The following is a 23,857-nucleotide window of genomic DNA, read 5'->3' on the forward strand; positions in this document are numbered from 1 at the left end:
CTTACTCTGTCTACTATCCTAACTCAAAACCCATGTGGCCATTATACTGTATTGTAATAAGAGAGATGTCCCAATGTGACTTAAAGATGAAAATGATACATCTGTATAAAAAGAAAGGCCTCCATCCACTGAAACACACCCAGGAGTAAGTGTTGTTCTGCTGATGAATTACAGCCATGTTTAGATCAGTGAATTGCTCTCACTGCTGTATAAAGGACCCGCTGAGGGTTTGATGAAGCCGGATGGTGAAGAGATAGGAAGGTAGAACCCCGGCAATGTTTCTCTCACCATCGCTGTTAGGCACAGTTTGGTTCCTGCTGAGATTTATATTAGCAATTGAAATTAAAGTCTGGTCTTGTGGAGGAGGAACAGCTGCGTAAAGGGTCCTTTTCTCTTTTAATAAATGAGCCTTTGATAAAGATGCTGAGACAAGGGTTTAAATGTGGCCCCTTTGATGCTAATAGTTGTCAGTTTAGTTAATACCAAAAATACAATTGTAGACATTTTAAGACAATAGTAGACATTTTAATTTTAATCAATCAATCAATCAATCAATCAATCAATCAATCAATCAATCAATCAATCAATCAACCAATCAATCAACCAATCAATTAATCATTCTTTTTATAGTGCCAATTCTTAACAAGCTTTATCTTGAGACGCTTTACAAAAGAGCTTATGGGATAATATGTAGGAAGGATTTCTCCTTTGTATTCCTCGTGTTCCTGTTGTCCACACTTCCTTGCCGCTGAGGTGGAGGTCGGAGCAGGATGTACATGAGTAAGGACGACGTGGTTGTGGGAACGACACAGTCCAACGGTGGTGGCTCAGCATCGAGTTAATATAGAGGCTTGAGATAGACACACTCCAATACCACTACACTATAATAGTTCATGACGTTAACAGCCAGCCTTCCAATTGTAAGCAGTGACGGTTCTAGACCACTTTTACTGAGGGGGCCAAACTGTGGCCAGTTGTTTTGTCAGAGGGGAACATTTAACCCAGGAGAAAAATAGACAAAGATGATCACTTTAAAAAATATCTATATATTATGCCAAATAATAGCGCACATCATTAAATACCACAACATAAAATACCATGATTTATATTTGTTTCAGTAACAGTATTTAATGCTAGATTATGAGTCCGGTTGAGTCAAATACTGTGTATGTGTTATGAGGGGGGCTCTTCCTTTTGGAGGGGGGGCCACAGGGGGGACCAAGCTCATTGTTACAGGGGCATTGGCCCCTGTTGGCCCCTGCCATGTTCGTAAGGACATTTGACATTTATTTTGAATCTTGCATTGGAAAGAAAAAGTTAATCATGCAGATATTTTCATGAAACAATTCAGTGCCTTTGCTTGATTTAAGGACAATTAGTTGTATCCCAGATAGACACTGCTTTATTTATTTTATCAAATAAGCTAACAACACAAAGCTTTTACTGCCCTTTCACATTTGATATACTTTTTTTTCCATAAATAAAAAGACCCTCAGACAAAGTCATTATTTTGAGAAAGTCATAGCACAATAAAGGGGAACAGTTTGAACTTGATGCACTGTATTATAATTGTGGATGAAGCAGAATTATAGAGTGGATGGCTGGATTGTTGAATACATTATTTAAAATAGATTTTGGAGGGAAAATGCAATTCAGTCCTATTCATTTACCCTCTTTTATTTAAAAGAGCTCTAAAGTCCGATTTCATATTTCAAACTTTATAGGTAATAGTCCTGAAAACAGTATTTACTAAAACAGAACAACATAATTCACCATTCACTGATTTCACAAAATACTGACTTGTAGTTAACCCCTCAGACCTTCATAAAAAACACTGGCCATGTTTTTCTCCTGGAGTAATTATTCTGTTCAAATAGCATATATTTCTCTCCAGGCAGAGAGGGCTCGGGCTGAATGGATGCTGCCACCGCATAATGGTCCTCAGACGTTTGTTTCCTTGGCAACATGGGGAGGGCATGTGGAGAGGGAGGTATAAAAACCCTGGCAGCTCCTCACTGAGTCTTACTCCGAGTTGAATGCAGTCGCTGTAAACACGGAGAACCTTTAGAGAACTTGTCACACACTTTCTCTCTCTTTTTATCACAGTGCTTCTGTGTTTATTGGGTAAGCTCAACAAGTGGCTTTTTAAGAATGATGCGACCGAAAGATTTACGCCAGGGCTCTGGCACTAAGACTTTCCTGGATGCCATGCATGGTGGCAAAGTTCACCTGGCACGCTTCATCCTTGATGCCTTGGACGGACGCATCATCAACTCTAAGACAGAAAACAGCCGCACCCCGCTCATGTATGCCGTCTGCCTACAAGATCCAGGGACCAGGTCCAAGTTCACCCGACTATTGCTGGAGAAAGGAGCCGATGTGAACTGCCAGGATGTGGATGGTCGCACCGCCCTGAGCCATGCCTGTGAGATGGGTCACCTGGATGTTGTGAAGCTTCTTGTGCAGTTCAACGCCGACCCAGACACCTTTGATGCCTGGGGTAACAGCCCTCTGATGTATGCCGCCTTTTCTGGTCACAGCCAGGTCCTGGAGTTCCTGGTCCGAGCATTCAAAAGACTGGGACTGAGGCTGGACAGAACAAATAATGCCGGTCACTCTGCTATCGAGGTAGCCAACTTCTTTGGACACAACCATTGCGTGCAGATTCTGAACTTTCCCTGCAGGAGGAGTGTTTGCACAGATGATCCACTCCCTGATTCCGCTACCACTGGTGATGGAGACACCCGGCTGCCCAACAGGCTCCCCCGGTATCTTCTGGAGAGGTTTTCAAAAAAGTTGAATACCAACGAAGACCAACTGCCTGAGGTAGTTCCCAGACAGCTGAAGATTGGAGACAGTAGCGGACTGTGGAACCGCTTCAGGTGTCCAAGGAGCCAGTCTCAAGAGGAGAACCATCCGAGCAGCAGGGCTATGCCTCCTCAGATAGAAAAAAGCCAGATCGAGGGGGATCTCTTCACTGCCAAACAACTGCAAAACTGCACGCTTAGAGAGCTAAGAGGGGCCAAAATGCTGAACTCTTTGCCTGAGCCAAGCCAGAGAGATGTCAGCAGAGACACTGGACTCCAAAAGCAAACACCGGTGAGTTTTCCTCATTGGGGAAAAGCGAAGTCATTTAACCTGGACGTTCTGAGCAGCAGAAAGCAGTCCTATCAGGGTGATGTGTGCGACATCAGCCTGTCAGCCAGCAAATTAAAGAGAGCCTCACTACAGGATGAGAGATGCCTGATAGACAAGATTGAATGTCAAGGAAACACCCGTGGCATGACAAATGATGCTGACAAAACTGTCCCAGTGCCAAAACCTCTTTTAAACGGCAAAAGTCAACCAGGGAGAGCGCTGGAGGAGGATATCCAATCAGAGAAAGACGAGGCAAGTGACACGGCTTCATCAAACAGAAGAGAGCAGCAGAAGAGGGGAAGCTTCGGCCTGAGCAGCAGACACAACAAGCTGCTGTTTGCCCGAGGGGAGATGGAATCTGGGAAGATCGCGAGTAGTGGCCCGGGGTTCGTGGGCCTCGGGACACGACTGCTGCGTCGATTCACCGCTCCGGAGTTCATGAGGATGGTGATAGACTGTTCATCCAGCTCCTCAAACGGCCGAGGGCGGATGTCCCGCTCTGAGACCTTCCCCTGCTCTCACACACATCAGCAGGTCAACAGCCAGCCAAGCGTCGACAGCATCAGTGGAGTGAAATGTGAGTTTGAAAGCTGCTCGTCTCAGTCTACCCTCGGATAGAAAAAGGACAATTACAGGCGACAGAAAAGGCTGGTAGGGAAATGATTACAGCACTTAGAAATCTCACAATGCAGTCTGATTGCTTGGTGACATAGTCTATTCATAAAGCTTCTACTTGTGTTGCAGTTTATCCGATTTGACTATGTTTATCAATAACAAAATAGGAATATAAAGCTAAATTGTTTCAATCTATAACATTTTTGCTATTCTATATTTAAATAATGTAATAATAAAAAAATATTCATCTGTGAGCTTCTAAAATAAATAACATTGTTTCACCAACAAAAGATTTATATTGTATGGATCGGACTGTATTTGATATGCTTATGTATTTATAAGAAAAAAATGTTTGTATTTTGCTTAAATATGTTCATTGTGCACTGTATGATTTATGCTGATTACCTAATAAATCATTTAAAACACCAACCCATTCAATCTTGAATACATGCATGCGTAAGTATGTGGGTGTGAATGAGGAAAGTGCAGGATCAGAAAAAATCCAATTTATTATGCATCATTTATTGATTTATACAAAATTAAAATGTGTAATTCTCTTTTCCATGAATGATCCACACAGAGATAGAAATACATGAAACATGTCAGCATGTATCTGTGTCAGAATACAAAGACTATGTGCAAAGTGTTTTTCAGCAGGTGGACGTCCTGCAGCATCACATGCCAGGCCTGTGTGCTTTCTCTAGGCAAACAAATGCAACTACATACACACACACACACACACGCACACACACACACACACACACACACATACACATACACACACGCAGGATGCTTGCACACACACACACACACACACACACACACCTTGTGGTTCTTAAAAAGTCTGTCACAATACAAAGAGGGGCTGTATCAGACTACACTCACATTTTAGTTAAGAAAAGTAAAATTTTCCATTCATCTCTTATAATTTCCTGCAGTAAATCAGCAGGAATAAGACCTAATATTCACTATTTTATTTACATTATTAATTTATCTGTGTGTATGTTTCAAGTCCATACATGATAATGAAACCTTATTTGCAACTTCACATCATATAAACAACCGACAACAACACCTTTAGGAAATAAAGAATAAATATGAAAAAGAGGAATATTCTACTGGAGATTTTCCAATAGCCCAATAGTAGCAGCTGGGCTTTCATCTACCCATTTATTATGCTAATAAAGGAGAATTGTCTTTCACATCCCAGTTTGGTTCATATTCAAGCATTCACATCAGGCCAGGTGTGCCTCCATTTGGCCATGCAAAGGGTGGACTGTCAGTGTTTGTGGAGTGTGCTGACCAGGGTGTTGTCCAATTTCCACAGCAGGGACTGTGGGTGTGCAGAGGTAACTTTATCCTTCCGTCATAATGTCACAATGAGCTACTGTGGTTCGTCCTAACAACAGCTGTATATGCTTCCAAATGGCTAGAAAAATGGCCACTATGAAAACTACTTCTACATGAGTACTTGAGTAGTGCATGTAGTTATGTGGAATATTGATTTTCAGTGGATTTGCACCATTCTGTGTTGTGTTGAATCACACTGTATGTAACAGGAAGCTTATTGATATTCGGATCAAACCGAGTTAAGATGTGAGGAACTGCATGCTGCCTTTAACTCACTCCTAAAGTGCTTCTCTCATGCCCGAGACCATGCGGCTGCGCTGCGTGTTAACCAAACTTGCTGTCCTGCCATCATCACTCCAACAGCAACATGATGTCTGGGTCTGCTTCTCTGGTGCTGATCACCCCGTTTCCTTGGGTGCTAGAGGAGTTTGGCCCAGGTGCTGGTTCTGGTTCAGAGGCCTGGGCAGGTCAGACTGAAAGTAGGTGTTGGTGAGACAAAGCCCCCAGAGGGTCAGCAACGGGACATGCGCTTGCGGTACTGCTCCACCAGTGGGACTAGACACTGAGGTGAGCCGCTCTGCAGCAGAAATGGGTGCTCCAGCAGGTCAGTGGCGCTAGCCCGGTCAAGAGGGTCCCGAGTCAGCATACGATCCAGGAAGTCTTTAAGAACTGGGGAGATCTGGACCAGAAATCAAAAGCTACATTTATTACAATTATATTTTAAGTTTAAAACTGCAACTATATGCAGAGGAATATATAAAAGAAACATTTGTTTGCTAAATTCAAAGTGACAATACCTCTGTAATGATGGGATTGATTTAATACTGTATATCAGGTTTTAAAATGAATGTGTCAGTTACATTTTGAGAATAAATAACAGCCCACAGCCATGCTAGCAGCTCTTTAAGTTTATGCTTGGAAACAGCATAAGGCTAACAGCAACCTGCTAATCATTCAGAATGAAAAATGCAAGGGTTATATCAGATTTTGGTAAATAAAGTTGAATCATAGTAATGTCAAGATCACAAGATAATTTTACCCTAATTTCAAATGCTGGATGATTTACTTGTGGAAAACTCAGGAGATGACTAATATTTTTTCAGAGGGTGAACAGATGAAAAGATGCTCACATGGCTAAAATGCTTCATGCGTTTTAAAAGAGAATATATTCCTTTATAGAAGATTGCATTATATTTGAGTATCCAGGAAACAATATACAAAATTACAATACCAACAAACACCATAATATGATCAATAATGATGATTTCATTTTGTAATGAAGTCAGGAAAACCAGTTAAATCTTTTTCTTATTGTCAAAAGGTTATAAATCAAATCCTAAAATTGGCATTCGTTACCCAATATTAATTCAACCTATACTGTTAAACATAATATTTGATTTTTGAATGGAAGTTGATACTATGAGTTTGCAGGGTAAAATATGTATTATTGCCCAAATAAGAGATATTCTGAATATAATGTTTGTAAAAAATAAAAAATAAATGATACAAAATTTTCTTTTGGAAAATTAGTTCCCAACAAACTCAAAACAAAGTGGCATAACAAATCATTTAATGGGAATATATTACTCTAGTGAAAAAAAAAAACGAAAACAAAAAGCTCTAAATACACTCTACCTTAGAGTTTTTAATACTGATGGGCTATCCTTATTGGTAATGTTAATCTAAGTACTTTAAAAAATGAAGGGATCCTATTAATTATATTGTCTCTTGCTTTTTTTGCTCACTATTTTGGTGAAAAAAACGTGTTGCTCATTCTCTTGAGGTCATAATATTATTTCATGGTTGTGTTGGTCAGGCGCATTTTCCTTTACAATATGATGAAGAAGAGCACACTGTGATTAAGGGAAAATGTCTTTTCTGATCTCGTACCTGGGTGACATTTCGTACAGTTGGAGCTGGCTCATCCCTCAGTCTCTTCATGGCTGCTACAGGTGTTTCACTGAAGTACGGGGGCTCTCCATCCACCATCTCCACCACCATGATACCCATCGACCAAACATCCACCTGGTGCACCACAACACATTCAAAATGATGTAACAGCTCCATGGAACAGATCACTTATGTTGGCATTTACGCTACATGAGAGAGATCACCACCATTAGTCCGCATGAGGGGGACTTTGAACGTGTGCCTGCTCACCTCAGTGCCATATGGTGATTTGGAGATGACCTCAGGAGCCATCCAATAAGGTGTCCCCACTAAGGACTTCCTCTTTGGGATGTCCTTGCTGATCTGAGCACAGAAGCCAAAATCTGAAAGCTTCACCTGAGGAGAGGGAAAGAGAAACACTCTACATTAAGACTGTAAACAATCAAAAGAAAAAGGAGAGAGAGGGGGAAAAAACAGCAATAACCCACCCTTCCATCTAATGTGAGTAATATGGAGTCACTCTTGATGTCTCTGTGGATGACTCCCTGTGAATGAAGATAGGCCAGGGCCTGGAGAACAGCTTCACAGACTGTGGCAATCTGCTCTTCACTCAGCCTGCAGGATAACGTGCGCACACACACACACACACACACACACACAAATATTTTAGATTAACTTTCTTTTCAAACTTTTCAATTACATATTAAAATGAATCAGAGACAGAGAATGAGTTCAAGTCCATGAATCATTGCACATTGAAGGCAATGATAAAGGGAGCAGGGTTCAAAACAACAACTCCCACACAGCAGAATAACACTGCAGGTTCATTCCCCCTCAATCCCTAATGTGACATTGATCATTTACAATTGCTAAATAAAAAAAGAAACAAAAGGCCCTTTAAAAACAACAGGCAATGTTAGTTTTCCACTGAAAATATCGAAAATACAATGTAAGAATAACCCGAATGAGTGCTTTATTCGCCCCAAACATGATTTTCATTCCATTCAATTCACATATCTAACATTTTATAAGGAAAAGGTCCTTCATAAATTCAGACACTTTCTCTGCTCCTTAATTTAAAGTGATTTGAAGGAGAGAAAAAATGGATTGGACACCAGACTGCAGCCAGGCAAAACTGAATAACAAAAGGACTCCTATTCATTGTTACACTATCAACATAATGAAGATCTGCCTGACAGTGGCCGTGACAGCTGTCTCATTGAACATGTCATCTGGCTTTAGAGAAAAAATGTCCTTCCTTTGAGTCAAGAGATCAAACCTCCGAGGTCATGCTTTTAGGATCGGGCCAGCCATCTGTTAATAACATAAAATACAACGATAGCTAAAAAGAAAAACAACCTGACAAACTGAACTCCCAGCTGCTGGTGCAGTTTTTTTGTTTAATTTGATTTATGCCATGTGACATTATCAGAAAATAAAGCTTTCTACCAAAATTAGACACTCCACATTGCATGTAAACATGCACACAAGTAGTCATTTCATTGAATTATTGATTTGCTACGGAGAAAAGCAGCAGGCCTGGAGTGAAACAGAGCAGAATGGGAGTCTTTGTCAGCCTTGTGCAGCTGCTCTCCACACCAATCACTTGGCAGTCAATACCACACTACCCCCTTGTGGTTGATTTAGTTATCAAATATGATATCATAACCAAACTGACTCACCAATGAAGCTTTCTCAAAAGAAATGAAGTGGATCTTTTGGTGTTTTTCGTACCTGGTTTCAGACACTATGTTGGTCAGTGCTCCTCCCTGCAGGTACTCCATGATAACCCACAGCTCCTCCTCCACCAGGGCTGACTTAAACATCTCCACCACGTTCCTGTGCTGATAGTCCCTCATGATGACCACCTGCAGCACAAACATTCTCATTACAACCAAAACCTGTCCTGACATTAACCCTTGTGAGGCCACGTTTGGTTCTCCAAAATTAAAGGGCTGCTCAAGCAGTTTAGAGTAGCCCTTATCATAAAAGGTGCTGAATTGGTAAAAGCATTATAAAGTTTACTCCTCAGTTTTGATCAATCTATTCTTACCCTACTTAATAGTATGTTTCTTAATTTTTCCTGTCAAGTAAACACACGACTCTGAGGGTCTCCCGAATACATCTGAGACAACTATGATGAGTTATTCTCACATCATTTTCATTTAATGCCTTCATGTAGGCACATGAATGTAGCTATTATGATTCAATGTACCATGCTAACTTTCTAATCCTCTGTTTAAGATATGTCTAGGCATACAGGAACACGGCAACAAAGAGGGGGGGCCTCTTCTGCCATTCAAAAAAGCCACAGAAATAAAATAAAACATTAAAAAGTTTAACTGATAGTTTACACACAGACTGTAGCCAAAAGGAGAGTACACTAAGGCTAGCCACATTACAGGTCTACATCTAGGTCAACTTGCGGCTCACTGAACCATCCTGCTAATTCATCTAAGCCCATCAGCATGTTTACATGTATGAGCCTGATATTCTGTGTTTATAATACTGCTCTCTAAGGAAAGTCAATCCGGGGGAGATTGCTGCTGAGACAAACCCAAACATTAAATAAGTATGGCAAACAAAGCTTAAAAAACATAAATGAACTGTTGGCCATAATGATAAAGACATGTAATGATTAGACTTCATAGCGCTCTGCTGCATTTAAAGGCACTGTAAAGTATCCTCCTCTGTACATTAAGGCATTAAGGATTAAGTAGGAGAAGGAACTTAATATAGAAATTACAACAGGATAATGGTTCAAACATACAGTATGTGAAACACAACACACCACTACTAATTCATGGAGTTCGGGTTGCATCTTAAATGAAAAGTTTTAAAAACTGGTTCACAAAAACCATGTTGGTAATTGTGTGAGAACTGAGAGGCAAAACATACACACATGTTCAGTGAATGACAGAAATAACACTTATTTTTGGTGAAACGTGCATGATAGCACATGCATATTTCTATTGTGTCTAGTCTTTGTTTTTCTTTGTCCATCCTGCAGGTGGTAACATATTCATAAGTTAACAGTCACGATACTTTCTTGTATACGAAACAAAAATCAATAAATATTCAAATTAAATTAAAAATAGAAATCTGTAGGCTTCCATAGCTTGGCTAAATACTGCTAGTCATAGTTTTGCGGAATCTCAATAGATATGGTGGTGGGTGCTGTGAAGTAAGCAACAAGGCACAGAAGCCATACTGAAGGACAGTACGCAAGGTTCAAAGAAATATTGGAACTTTTTTTCAGTACAGAGTGCAAAGAAAAGTCTGAATTCTTTTTTACGTTACCTAAGATTCATTTGGTAAGTTCTTAAGAACAAATTATCCCCACTTACGCACCAAAGTTTTATGATCTGGTATTTGTCTAGATAAGAACAAAATGTAAGAACACTTGAGAGCACTCTCATGCACATTTGAGTGCTGCTTTGGCAGGGCAAAATGACATGTTGACATGCAATGTTTGATCTAAACTGCAAAATGTTAAATTATGAATACAAATCTAGAATCTAATATTAAGCATGAAATAAAACGCTTCACAACAATGACAGCGTATTTCACACAGATATTTAGGCTAAAAGATACATTTTAGAATAATGTACTGTCAAATAGCAAAATTTGAAAAAGTATGAGATATGGACTTATCTCTCTTCGGTTTCCAGTTATTTCCCCCAGATTGAACTGTTTTTTACTTCATCTTGTGTGTGCCTTTTCTGATTAAACTGTGATGTACATTGCTTCTGATGATAGCGCTGTCTGAACTAGTAACACAATCTGATGAAGTGTTTGTTTGTAATATATTTTGTATCCACTGCTGACGTAACTAATGAATATCTTGTCATTTAATCAGCCTGTTATCAGTTCAAGCAGCAACTGTTTGAATTTTTATAAATGTACCATTCCCTACGTCTCTCGACTTCTCTATTTAATCCATTGCATCTTCTGTGCGTGTGCCATGTGCACACAGCCCTGCAGTCTCGTGCCCTTATATGGGCATAAAAGGTGCTTATTTTTCTGTGCTATTTAGGAAAAAACATGCACGAGCTTCTAGTTTACGTGGAAATTCATCAGTTTTAGAACACAGGTGCACGTCATGAATTTTGACGTAGGTTTTTCTCAGGAAATTTCTTAAGAACAAATTTCAGAACATTTTTAGAAGATATTGATATTGAGGCCCATTGTGACTAGGTTACTTAAGCAAGTACCTTGCTGGATACTGTACCTCATTAAAGAGCAATTCTCTCCTCTGCTGTCGCCTCAAGTCCATCATCTTCACTGCTACCTGCCGGCCACTGTGCTTCTCTGTAGCGATACACACCACACCTGTCGAGCCCTCCCCAATCTTCACAAAATTCTCCAGGTATGACCGAGGATCCCCTTTGTCTACAACCATCTGCAGGGCCGCCTTAAACTGCTCGTGGGTCACCTTGGGTGGGTCTGGTGGAGGTCTTGGTGAAGGATGTTGTGGAGGTCTGAAGGCAGGGGAGCAGGTTCCTGGAGGACTGGTGGCTAGTGAACCTGTTGGGGAGGGTCGGGGTTGTGAGGGGCTGTCTTGGTGGGGGTAAGGAGGGTTGGGGCATCCAGAGTGTCTGAGGAAGGGCTCAGGTCCATTTGGCCTCAGTCCAATGTTAGGAGAAAGGCCCAGCGTGTAGCTAGCCGATGAGCGAACAGCCCGCTGGGGTCTAATGCCGCCGACAAGAGGACTGCTGTTTCCAGTGGGGAGGAAGCCTGAGTGGTACCTCACTGCTGACTCTGCCTGCAGGATGAGAGGACAAGAGTGAGAGACATTAAGAGAAAAAGCTCAAACAGAATTGGCTGTCTGCCTGGGGTCTAAGACCTGCTTTAAAAGTGAATGTAAATCTAGTCCTCTACTCTCATTGTGCATCCACTTCACCTGATAGGACCCACATGAGGATGTTGCTTTACAGACCCCAAGTGTCCTGCTGGGAACTTGCCAAACACACCATATCTCAACTTTACAACCCCACTAAGACTTTAAACCCACATTCCATAATTCAATACTGGAATTAAAAAAATATTCAACCCGAGAACTTTAATCACCTTTAGTTTAAGGCAAATCAATATGCTACTGTGCTTAAGTTTCCAAAAGCTAAGCATGATAATGATCCACTCAAACCTGTATTTAATGGATAGAATTAAAGCCACTGCAAAAACATGCCGCAAAAAAGAATACTGTCTCTGTGACTTCAGCAGAAATATTCATATATGGTTTATTCTGTGAATAATATATAATCAAGTATACACTTATTATCCACAAAGACATGCAAAGAATATACTGTAATGTCATGCTTACTTTTAGGTCATAGGAGGAAAATGGCCTCCCTGGGCTGTTCTGAGGGTGCATGTACATAGGAGGGTTTGGCCGGAGCTCCGTGGTGACCATCCCTTGGTCTCCATGGGGCGGCTGAACAGTCATAGCAGGGCTGTAAAAACAAGCTATAGGTCTCTGACTAGGTGGCATTCCCCTGGGCAGCTGGAAGTCTCTCTTCCATATCACTCTCTCTTGAGGGCTGCCCACCTCTCCACTCATGTAAGCCCCTTGACTCAGCATCGGGATGTTCTGTGACTGAGCTGGATGCGAGAATCCCTCCACCGAGCTGACGCTCACTTCGTATGTGGACTTGGCCTTTGGTAGGATCCCATTGGGTTGAAGAGTAATGCTCTTTTTCATGCCCAGGTAAGGAGTGTTGGTCTCACTGTGGATGTTCCTGGCTCTTTCCCTCCAGGGGTCGTCACACGCATCGTCGTCCTCATCATCATCCTGGGTCAGGCCCTCGTACTGGTAAGGATCTCCCTCATTCACCTCCCCCAGTCGTCCGAGGGACTGGGCCCTCTTCCTGGCCGAGGGGCTGCTCTTCCTCAAAGAGTTGGAGCTGGTCACAGACAGACGGCTCATATCGTTGATCATGGCTGCGATGTAGTCCCCGTGACCGATCATGCTCCCACGCACAATGGTCTGAAAGAGAAGAAGCGTTTATCTTTATCACATTGTGCACGCCATGATCACATTATAGAAAGAGTCTGAGCTGAAAGGAATAATGAGGCTGACATAATCATTGCTCAGAGGCAAGTTAAATTTAGACTTGAGAATCTGTAAAGGACATCTTTGTCATTCTTCAAAGACGGCAACTTAAATCATCTCCCCAGTGGCTTTTGCTGACAATACAAATATATGAAGAAATGGTTTGAGAGTATCACGTCTTTACAACTGTTCCAATGCGGCAAGATTCGGATATAAAAGGTTACAGCTTCTATAAACTTTAGTAGATTATTTTGCATAACCAGGAGGCATGCAAATAGAGCGGCCTAGACTTGTTCTAACAGAAAATGATCCAAGTTAAGATCTTCTGCCAGAATTGTGTTACCGTTGCAGCTGCAGCTATAAGAGAGAGAGCATGGTGTCTCATTAGGAACTCTCAGGGTGGAGTCATGTTTAGTTCACAGTCAGTCAACAGCCTCTCCTGTTTCTCTTGTTTGGTGCCATTACTTCTGCATGGGGGGGGGGGGGGGAAGAGGTCAGGTGACATCTCACCTGAAGTAGCACCTCTCAAAGAGAGAGGAATGGCAGGTGATAATGGCCCTGGTGAGATTTTCTATTTCATGAGACACTCACAATTGTTTGAAATTTAAATATAACTTGTATCTGATATCACACATCATTCTCCCTTTTACCTGTCAAAATTGGGGGCACAGTATTTGAATATTGTGAGGTTCTTTGTGATGCTACTGAAAGCACAATGTTGACTTTATTTTCCATAGGGTCACAAACAGCATCGACATTAAGATCCATGAAGCGTAGAATGCCTTAGATCTGCAGCCTTTATCATTCACTGGCTTTTCCTCTGCTGTACCTGCACTTTTTATCCCTTTCTGCTTGACATCTGTGGAAAGGCACCATGGACAGTTATTAATTGCCTGTGTGGTGTAATAAATCTTGCGGCCCTCGGAGTATTCAACATTGTAGTGTCGGTGTACACAGCAGGGTCATTAGCCCAGCCCCAGGACAGACAAGGATGCAAAAAGATGGGGAGGAGTGTCTGCCTTCCTACTGCACCGTCATCAGAGGATTATGGCATTTTCTGAGACAGCAGGATCCCTCTGCGTCAATATGAGCAGCAGCGTATCTTTATGCAAAAGCCTCTCCGAGATTACAAAGCAAAACTTTCAGAATGACGACTCATTCTGAGAGCTGGCCGAAGTGCCTACAACTAATTAGTGATCGGTTCAAGTTAAGGTCAGAGGATCAATAAAAGGATGGTTTGATGTACCTTCTTTGGCCTCAGCTCCACCTCTGTGATCCTGGAAGGGTCCACCATGGGCCTGGGCCTGCGCAGGTTTTCTATCAAGCTTTGCCATTGGGTCGGCAGGCCCACAAAGCAGCCCCGCTTGGCGTCGAATGAAGTGTGGACGCGGTGCTCAAAGTTCTTGGGCGCTGATATTTCAGGCCTCTTCTTTTTCTTCTTTCGAAACATCCTCAGGTCCAAGAGGGCGACAGCTTGCCTGCTTCAAAATGTTCCTGTAGAGAAAGATATTAAAGTACTTAATACAAAAATCGCCAATTATTATGCACATGCTCAAGAAACTGTGGTCTTGACATTTGAATATAAGCAAATCTCTTCTGGCCCAGTGAATCAAACATTGTTGCCAATGCCAGACCACTGTCCTTTCCTATCTACTCTCCTACTAGTTGTATTAAAAATAAAATGTGACAACAGATGAGCTTTCCACATGGGAGCAAATATACAAATGGCTCATCTAAAAAGCTGTTCCATGTCTGGGATGTTTATGCCCCATGAAGCCTTGCTGCCTGTCATGAGCTTGTGCCTCTGAGAACGGCTCCAAGGAGAGCAGATGCATTTGTAAGCACATGTGTAATGAAGGATATCTGGTCAATTAAGGCTTATTCATTCTGTGTGCCATTTAACTGATGAGCACGCGGCAAAGCTGGACAGCACCTGCAGGCTTTTAGTGCATTAGCAGGAAACGTAGTACACATACAACAAACACATGCTTATGCACAAAACAACAGAAACACATAAACACAAATATAGTATGGCAGTCTATCCTTCATAAACCCTTATATCCCATCCTCATTAGTAGCCTGTTTGCATTTGCTTGCAGGGAGGGTAACCATTTAATCCTTGGATGGATGGTCTTGCGTTTGGCAAACGGCTAACTCAGGTTAACTGTGTGTTAAGCTTTATATTCCATTCAACCGTAGTGAAATAATTAAATACATTAAATACATCTCATTTCCTCATCTGCACAGCTGCATGGAGAGATAATCAGTCAAATTAAAGTCTTGTGATTAGAATTAATGCTGTTTCATGAAGCTCACAGTATGGAAGCTGTTGGTTAGTCATACTAGCAGCATGTCTCTAGGGATAGCAGTGCCGGTTTGTTGGTCGGTATGTCGCTTTTTCTATGACAGGAGAGGAGACGACAAGTGATGTAATAAGCTGTATTCGATGACATGGAATAAAGCGTTGCTGTCATGCATATTTCATGCTAGTGGTCTGATACATCATGCACGACAAAGCACTTGAAACACAAGGAATGTTGGAGAACTGCACACATCTACTGCCTCTGCAAGGTCACCATTTGTGCAAATGTGTGAGCACAGTTTTGCTTTTGTGGCTAGATATGGCGATTTGTCAGTGGGTTCACTTTGTTCCAGAATGAAGTACTTAATGGAATGCCATTTGTCAACAAAATACGTTAAAGGATGCTTAAGGACACATCATACTGACATTTTTGATCCTTATGCTTGTCTTGTCAAGGTACCAGATTAGTTAAAAGATTTAACTGTTTATGAGAACTGTTTTGACACCTTATTAATGGACATGCAGATGGTTCTCAAATTATATCTTCTATAACAGATGATGGGTAACATTCTTGCATTTTTTTTTTTTTAAATCTCAAACACTGGATGGATTTTCACAACATTTGATATGGACATGTTGTGGTCCCCAACTATAATAGCTATAGTATACCTTTTATCCCGTATCACTGTCATAGTCCAGTCCTTTAAAAGCTTCGGCATCAAATTGCCTAGCGTAGCGGTTATAGTGTGTGTCCCATGTAAAAAGGCTATAGTCCTCATTGCACAGCCGTGGCTTCAAATACATCCCTGCCATTTGCTGCATGTCGTCCCCCATTCTCCCCTCCCAACATTTCCTGTCTCTCTTCATCTGTCCTATCCAGTAAAGGAACATGAACATGCCATCATTATTATGCCGTAAAATGTAAACATACTGATGAGACTTTTTCTTGTCAGGATGTAGAACTTGTATCCTGTGATATACATGGCCAAATCAGAGGCCTACAAGCTGCCCCCAAACCACCAGGAGACATCTCCTATCATGAACTTTAAAACGGGGAGAGTTGAGTAAATCAGCACTGCAGTCATTCGCAGCTGGACAGACGATCATGCTGTCACTGTCAGCCTCTCCTGTCTCCACCTCCGCCCTGAGAGCAGCACGCCTTTAATCAGCCTCTACTACACCTGCTATGAGCTGTATCGGGGACTTCTACAGTGCCATCATCTTGCTGCATCGCAGGAGGGTAAAAGGAGGTCAGGTCGACTGATGACATTTGTTAAACTTGCCTAAATTTGGAAAGGCTGGGTAAGGATGGAGGCAAGGGGGACATGACACCCTCTATGGACAGTTCAATCACACAGCTATTGTGCTAAGTGTTGCATAAGTGTATCACTCTGTGCTCTCCCTATGTACATAATGTGATGCTGGGAAAGTCTTTAATTCCATCTGACAGGGACATTATGGTGCAACGGCTTGCAGGACGCTGGGAGAGAGGAGTTTGGGACATGATTACAGCCAGACCTCGATGTATTAGAGAGACAGGGACACAGTTCTACCTCCATCAGACACAAAAAAAGGCTTTTAAGCACCGGTTTGGTCTACTTTTCGAACAACGCACACCTGAGAAAACAAGCTGCAAAACAGAGGATTGTGATCTCTGTTTTCCCTCTTTTTCCCCTGCACAAGAGCCTGTCCGCTTAGATAACTGTTTGACGTGCAGATGTTGGCATTGCCTCAACAAATATTTACACATAGCCTTCATGAATCCTCTTACAAGCAGATCAATCAATATTTACTCATGAGTCAAATGCAAACTGCTACAGTCATTCACTGCCAGAAATAATGGGGTGATAGCAGCACAAATAGGATGGCTGCTTTGAACGGTACTTTATCGAGCTCCATCAGTTCAAAGAAACAGAAGAAGGGAACATATCAAGGCATTCATTGTTCATCCTCGGTCTGTTTCCCCCTGAAGACTCTGGAAACACAAACTCACCCCTGTGATACCTGAGGAAAGTAGAAACCCACACTTTGTTGATTCAAGCGTGGGCAAAATAAATTGAAAAATGATGCAATTATTGATTAACAAGCTTTAATCACATGCAACTGGCCTTATATTGACCCTTCTAACTCCGCCAAGCTTATGACTGTCTTGATAACAATATGCTATTGATTTCTATGCCAGTTGGTTTACGTATGCAGGGAGCTGAACTTGCACAGCATTGCACGCATAATCACGCTTTCTGGTCACATCCCTTTCAAACTGCAGGGACTTGACCCTATGCCTCAGTGGCTTGTCTAGAATCTATCAAAGTGCTGAGGCAAAACTAAGCCAGCTGCTGTCAGGGATATGAAGCCCCAAAGAGGATGAGGTCACTCTGAAACTGTGCTAGATTAGGAATATCCATTTCCTACAACTGTGTGCAGTAGCAACATTTAAATGACCTGAAAAATGCAGATATTCTGTCAATGAGAATTTAAATCTCACTGAATAAAATTTACATGAGCATAAAGCTGTTGTAGCAAGTCTACTCGTGAGTGTGACTTAACACACACCTTTAAAAATAGATGACAAGGCATGCAAATTATTTCAACTATGCAAAAAGATTCTTATTTCCTCTGCAGGGTCCTAACTTAATTACAGCTTACATTCCTATTACAGGCAGAAATTAAGATCCAATCACAGCCTTGTCCAACTCATTGAATAAAGCTTCTGTGCCCTCTTGCAATGCAGAAATACAACCATGCAATCTATATGTCTCCAAATACATTTGAGAAGAGAGGTGAGGGCGTGCTTACATTCCTCTCATGTTCATACCCCAAGCAGGAGCCGTGGATGAGTGGGAGGGGATCCAGAGATAAGAGATATTGGATTTGCTCGATGTTAGCGCTCCCAGCTCTGTTGAAAGATTTTTTTTTCTATTTGCCCTGATTTCTGCTTCTATCTTTTTTGTTGGCATGCTAGCAAGAATGTAGAGAGTTTGCAGGTGACTGTGCTCGCAGGATTAGTGGTGGTGTTCAGTTCTTTACTGATCTAATTTTAGGACACACAACATGCACCCCTCCTCTCCAGTACCAGAAGCATGTTTATTTTGTACAGGATTAATGTCAAATAGTGAGGTGAGGGTGGGAGACGATGGAGATGAGGTAATCCTCTTTTTGTGTTTGTCAATGGATGTATATGCGTAATCCAGCTAACCTGAATTATAGGGAGCTACATCTATTTCAGAGTGGCATAGATACTATCAAGGTCTTAGCTGCTGCTTTTGGACTGTGCAGTGCAGTTTTGGGGGGCCTTAAGATTGCTCTTCTAACAGCTTCATTATGATGACCGTTCTGCCCTTTGAGTGTAATGAGACTGCCGCTAAAGGGGGGAGAAGGGGGGGGTCTTGGTTGGGCATCTCTTTCATTTGTAAAACACACACATGCATGTACACACATGCCAGTGTGTACATGCCCACCATCCGAGGGCATCAAAAAAAAAAGGTACACAAGTGTGGGACGTGTCTGGACAGTACAATAGCAGCGTTTATGATTGAAGTTGATGCCTGCTTTCTCTTTGAGGTCACCTCTGCAGATACGAAAGGATTGTCAATAGGAGATGACAAGTGATGTAATAAGCTGCACTCAATGACATGGAATCACACGTTTCTGCAATGCATATTTCATGCTGGTGGTCTGATACATCATGCACGACAAAGCGCCCGGAAATAAAGGGAACACTGGAGAATGTGGGAATGACTGAGCACAGTTTCGTCTTTTTAGCCTCACAAGTGACTATGGATGTCATTTTAAGTGGGGCCAGATTGTTATATCCTACAACTACCAATTTGATTGCCCTGTTATTTTATAAGACATTCGTGATCACAGCAGGGGAAAAAAAACAATGTCAATTCTTATATTCCATTTTGATCAAAACGAGATTTGCATTGGTGATTTTAACATGCTTACATAGACCTAAAATGGATATCATAATAAGCATGAAACCTTCTGAGCATTTACATGTTAGGTAATATGGTTGTCACAATACGGATAATACGTAGCATCAGCATGTTAGCTTTGTCATTATCTGTATGTCGCCATGGCAACATTATCAATTAGCTTATTAGCTTGTTTGCATGTTTAACATAAACAGTTGTTGTAATGCTTAACAGCAGCATGTTAGCATTGTCATATAAGCGTGGTGCCATGCATGCATTCTTGAGCTCGTTTGAATGCTTACATGCTAAACTGAAATGGTTGTCACAAAAAGTGTAAAAACTGCTCAGCATCAGCATGTCAGGGACTCAATGTTGAGCTACCCAATGGCATGTCAAGCGAATGCTTTGGACTATTTTAAGTAAATAGTTTATGTCATAATAAGCTTCAAGAAATTTCAAATTATGAGGAAAAAATGGTGTGAGTAACATATTCATTGGAACAGCCAAATGCATCTGCATTTAAATTTCATTTGGTAGACATAAATACTAAGCAGGGCAATGACCCATATTCATGCAGTTCATTGATAGTGACATATCTTGTGTTACAGAACTAAAGGTGATGCGTCATGTGCAAGCTGTCACTCAAACCTCTGTATGAAGTAGTGCAGGTGAGAAACAGCAAGAAGTCACAGAGCAAAACTTCCGAGTAAGTAAACTCATCAAAAGCTTGTCTGTTATTTTCCATGCACTGTATGAGTAATAAAATAAGCCTCGGGTTTGAGATGTAGAGTGAAATAAGATGTCCGTGCCCGACAACGTGGGCTGTCAGTTCTTCAAGGGCAGACGTTTGCACAGGAGTGCACATCAGTCTTGTGTTAATATTGACAGGATGAAACGAGAAATAAGAGGTCAAGACATGGGGGAGAAAGAGTGGCGGAGGAAAGGAGAGTCTGGACACTTAGATATAGTGACAGAAAAAAGAGATGGAGATGAAAAAAAAGCGAGAGAACCAAAATGAAAATAAAAATGCAGAAATAGTTAGACATAGATTTAAAGTGTCAGTGCTCACAATATAAATATTTCATGCTTTTTTTTTGGCCTAATTCAGGGGCACAGTGTTGTTGAGAGCAGCCCTCTCTCCCTTCTGAAGATGTAACCTCTTTTCTCCATCGTCTTGGGAAGCTTTGTTCGCAGTAAACAAGCCTCAGTAAAGGGGATCTGAGGACATCCACAGAGCGCATACATCATTCTGTCACCTGACATATTGGCACTGATTCTCACAGATGAGAAAATGGGAGAGAAAATGTGTTTGTTATGCTCTGCAGCCAGGAGCATTGGACATAAATACACAGTAAAAGCTATAGTCTCTATCTGGTCCAAACACCTTAACATAATGAGAGTGCAAAAGCAGCACTTCTAGTGTCCTGGGGCTTTTATGGGATGTTCTTCTGATGCTGACACATCACTAGAATAATACACTTCTAACTCAGGAAGTATGCCTTGTAAGAATATGTATACTAAGGGTTAGAGCAGGGAAATGCAGCACTGACCAACACTCTGTTTAATTAAAGATCCTCTTGGCTCTTACAAGTGCTTTGAACAATTTGATGCTCTGCTGATAGGAGCGTATGATCAGCCTGGACCAATGATACGAGCCCAACTCTTCTCTCTTGGGTCTAATTTATTGATGCACCAGGCTTCAGAGCAAGCTTTACAGTACGTGCATGTGCTTATGAAAGCTTTGATTTATATTTTTTTTAGCCCAGGCCTCAGCATGTCTCTTCCAGGGACAAAGCACCAATCATTTTTAACCTCAGATTTCTTTGTGGTATCATTCAGCACCAACTCGGCTGCCCTCCTCTGTCACCCAGCATGGGTGCTGTTCTAGCCCTGAGAGGGGAGTCATTTCATGCTGTCCCAATTTGGACTCAGAGGCTTTTTTTAATCCTAACTGCTTGACGTCTCATGGCCAGAGGGGATGCTAAGCTGATAATTTACGCTGTCCCTCCTTCAGATGACATGCACATGAAATGGTCAGCATTCCTGACAACAAATAATGACACAACAGGGCACATGAAAATGTTCTACATCTGCGTACATGTGCTTGTGAGGTGTTCTTATCACTTCCTGTCCTGTCAGTACACCAGTACACATCCTGTAGAGTCTGTGCTGCCAGTTTAGGTTGCATTATGAGCCTGGAAGAGCCTGGAAGCAAGATGAGTGAAATGAACCGGCCTCCAAAAAGTAGAAGACACCGAGAGTGTGTACATCACCCTCGCTGAAGCAGATCTCCAACTGTGTAAAGTGTGCCTTTAAGTGTGCGTCCAGGCACCAAAAAGACCTTCTCTGTCACCTCCTCTACCCTTTCCCTCCTACTCCTCCTCCTTGAATATCAATGAGCAACCTGAGACACAAACACGTGGAAGTTAAAGGAGTATGGAGCCTCAGTTACATCATCAAATGCACCATTAAAAACAATGATGCACTAAAAAACACCAGGTGAAGTCACAACTCTTGAGGAAGTGTGTGAATGATCTGTCAATATGAATAGGGCAAACATTGGACTAAAAGTTATGCATGCACTTCTTGAAAATATCTTAGCCTTAAATTGATCTTCAATGGGGATTCAGCATTTGAAATAAGAGACAGTACCAACCTGTCATCAACAATACAAAAGCAGAATCCTTGCTTCTTAACGCTTAAAACATCACCTCCTGCGTTTATGTAAGCTCTCGTACAACCAGTTTCTACATTTAGCCTACAGATCAAAGTGAACGTTAAGAAAATATGTCACATCATTCTCAAATCCTGTGACTATTCCCCAACAGCATTCACACACTCAAATGTCTATATACAGTAGCAGCTTGAATTCCTTTGCTTTTGTTGGACCAGAAAGATCACCTGAGAACACACACCTACACACACACACACACACACACACACACACACACACACACACACACACACACACACACACACACAAACACACACACACAACGGTAAAAACAGGAAGCTTCTGTCCACAGTGCCCAATGCAGGAACACTGACTGCATTTGAAAAGCAGGATCCTTGTCTTGGAGGACAACATTTAAGGGATTTCTGTGCTCGTTTCCCTCGGTAGAGGTTGAGAGGGAGAAGTGAAAGGGACTCGGGAATGGCATGTGAGGATTTTGAGAAGGAGGGGTGAGAGGAAGGCTTTTTGAGATGCAGTCCACTGAATAGTACATCCAGCAACCCTTTTTGTCTTCCCATTTTCTCTCCCACATCAGCACCTGGGCTGCACTGCATTCTCCTCACAGCCTCTCCATCTCCTTCTCCTTCTTCTTCTTCATCTCGCTCCACCATGGCTGATGCCTATACCGACGGCAAACACTAGCCTGGTCTTTATCAATGACGTTAAGCCTCTTATCCTTTTTAGCCCCCCTTGCCAATCCCCCCCCCCCCCCCCCCCCACTCTCCTCGGTGTGGAGATAGGAAACGGGGCTCTGGAGGTATAAGTCATTGTTAGTAGAGGGAGGGGAGGGGGGAAAAAAAGCAGTCACCCCCCTTACCTTTGCCGTCTGGTGAAGAGGAGAGCCTCTCTCCTCCTGGATGGATAGGAAGCCACAGTGCGCGCACACACACTCACGCTCACATACACTATCACACACAAAAAGCTCACTCACATTCACACACGCATGCACTCACACACGGACATTCACGCTCTCTCTCCCTCTGTCATGCACACAACGACGAGGAGGAAGAGGAAGAGGAGTAGGAGGAGGAGGAGGAGGAGGAGGGCTGGTTTGTCAAGCGAGCGCACACTGCAGGCTGCCGCTTGCCTGGGAAAGCCTGATGCGATCCTCCCTCCAGGCAGACGCACACATTCCCATCTCAAAGGCTCTTTGTTGGGGCTGATTCATCCCCGGCTCAGTCGCTGAGTGCTGGTCGGCGTAACGCTGCCTGCTCCTGGGGACACAGGGTGACCGCACAAAGAGAGGGACAAAGCCATAAAGAGGAAAGCAGCATCCAGGAGGAGAGAGTATCACGGCCCCATACAGCTCCTTCCATCCCCCCTCTCTCCCTCTCCTTCTCCTGCTAGCTCTGTCTCTCTCTCTCTCACACACACACACACACACACACACACTCGCTCCCACCTCCCTTTCCTTCTCTCTCTCTCTCTCTCTCTCTCTCTCTCTCTCTTTATCACTTCTCTCCTTCTCCGCCTCCTCCCACTCCCTCATTGGGCTGCAGGAGAACTGATAGCCACATGTGTATCTTTTATTATTTTTTTGCTGGTTTATAGTGACTGTAAGGAGAAGGGAGGCTCCTCCACACCTCATCACCTGGGATACCTTTCACCCAGCTCCCTGCCCTCCCTCTCCCCATCTGTCTCATTTGCACGTAATGTGGGTGACATAAGAAAACGAGGGCGCTGTGCTCACCCAGTGTGCTGCTGTTCTGTCAAATGCATTATCCATGGAATGACAGGGTCAGGGATGGCAGATGGCAGGAGGGGTTGTTGTATTTGTGTGTGTAAAAAACAAAACAAAACAAAAAAAAAAAAGGTTAAACCCGTCTCTTTTTGAGACCAAAAAATCTTGGTGCATGCAT

At 42.4% G+C, this 23,857-nt stretch overlaps 2 protein-coding genes across 2 annotated transcripts; one reads left to right on the plus strand and one right to left on the minus strand.

The window, feature by feature from the left end:
* The first annotated feature begins 629 nt into the window (after positions 1-629).
* LOC109981340 (uncharacterized) lies at positions 630-4,182 on the plus strand. Its single transcript, XM_020630082.3, has one exon. The coding sequence runs from the start codon at positions 2,152-2,154 to the stop codon at positions 3,754-3,756; it is 1,605 nt and encodes a 534-aa protein (XP_020485738.1). The 5' UTR covers positions 630-2,151; the 3' UTR covers positions 3,757-4,182.
* Positions 4,183-4,254: 72 nt separating this feature from the next.
* On the minus strand, positions 4,255-23,372 carry LOC109981383 (serine/threonine-protein kinase PAK 6). The gene is made up of 9 exons (XM_020630139.3): positions 22,816-23,372; positions 14,292-14,539; positions 12,317-12,979; positions 11,225-11,758; positions 8,728-8,861; positions 7,482-7,608; positions 7,264-7,389; positions 6,994-7,128; positions 4,255-5,782 (listed from the first exon to the last, which is right to left on the minus strand). Exons 2-9 carry the CDS (start codon positions 14,493-14,495, stop codon positions 5,615-5,617), a joined length of 2,091 nt encoding a protein of 696 aa, XP_020485795.1. The 5' UTR covers positions 14,496-14,539; positions 22,816-23,372; the 3' UTR covers positions 4,255-5,614.
* Between the last annotated feature and the right edge of the window lie 485 nt (positions 23,373-23,857).

The sequence above is a fragment of the Labrus bergylta genome, chromosome 18, assembly GCF_963930695.1.
Source record: "Labrus bergylta chromosome 18, fLabBer1.1, whole genome shotgun sequence".
Lineage (NCBI taxonomy): Eukaryota > Metazoa > Chordata > Actinopteri > Labriformes > Labridae > Labrus > Labrus bergylta.

Excerpts from the sequence above, each read along its gene's own strand:
- LOC109981383 (XM_020630139.3), bottom strand. The coding sequence starts at position 14,495 with ATGTTTCGAAAGAAGAAAAAGAAGAGGCCTGAAATATCAGCGCCCAAG. Across the intron at positions 8,862-11,224 it reads GAGAATTGCTCTTTAATGAG|GTGGTCATCATGAGGGACTA; the intron begins GTACAGTATCCA and ends TTTGTGCTGCAG. Across the intron at positions 7,609-8,727 it reads AACATAGTGTCTGAAACCAG|GCTGAGTGAAGAGCAGATTG; the intron begins GTACGAAAAACA and ends GTTATCCTGCAG.
- LOC109981340 (XM_020630082.3), top strand. The coding sequence starts at position 2,152 with ATGATGCGACCGAAAGATTTACGCCAGGGCTCTGGCACTAAGACTTTC.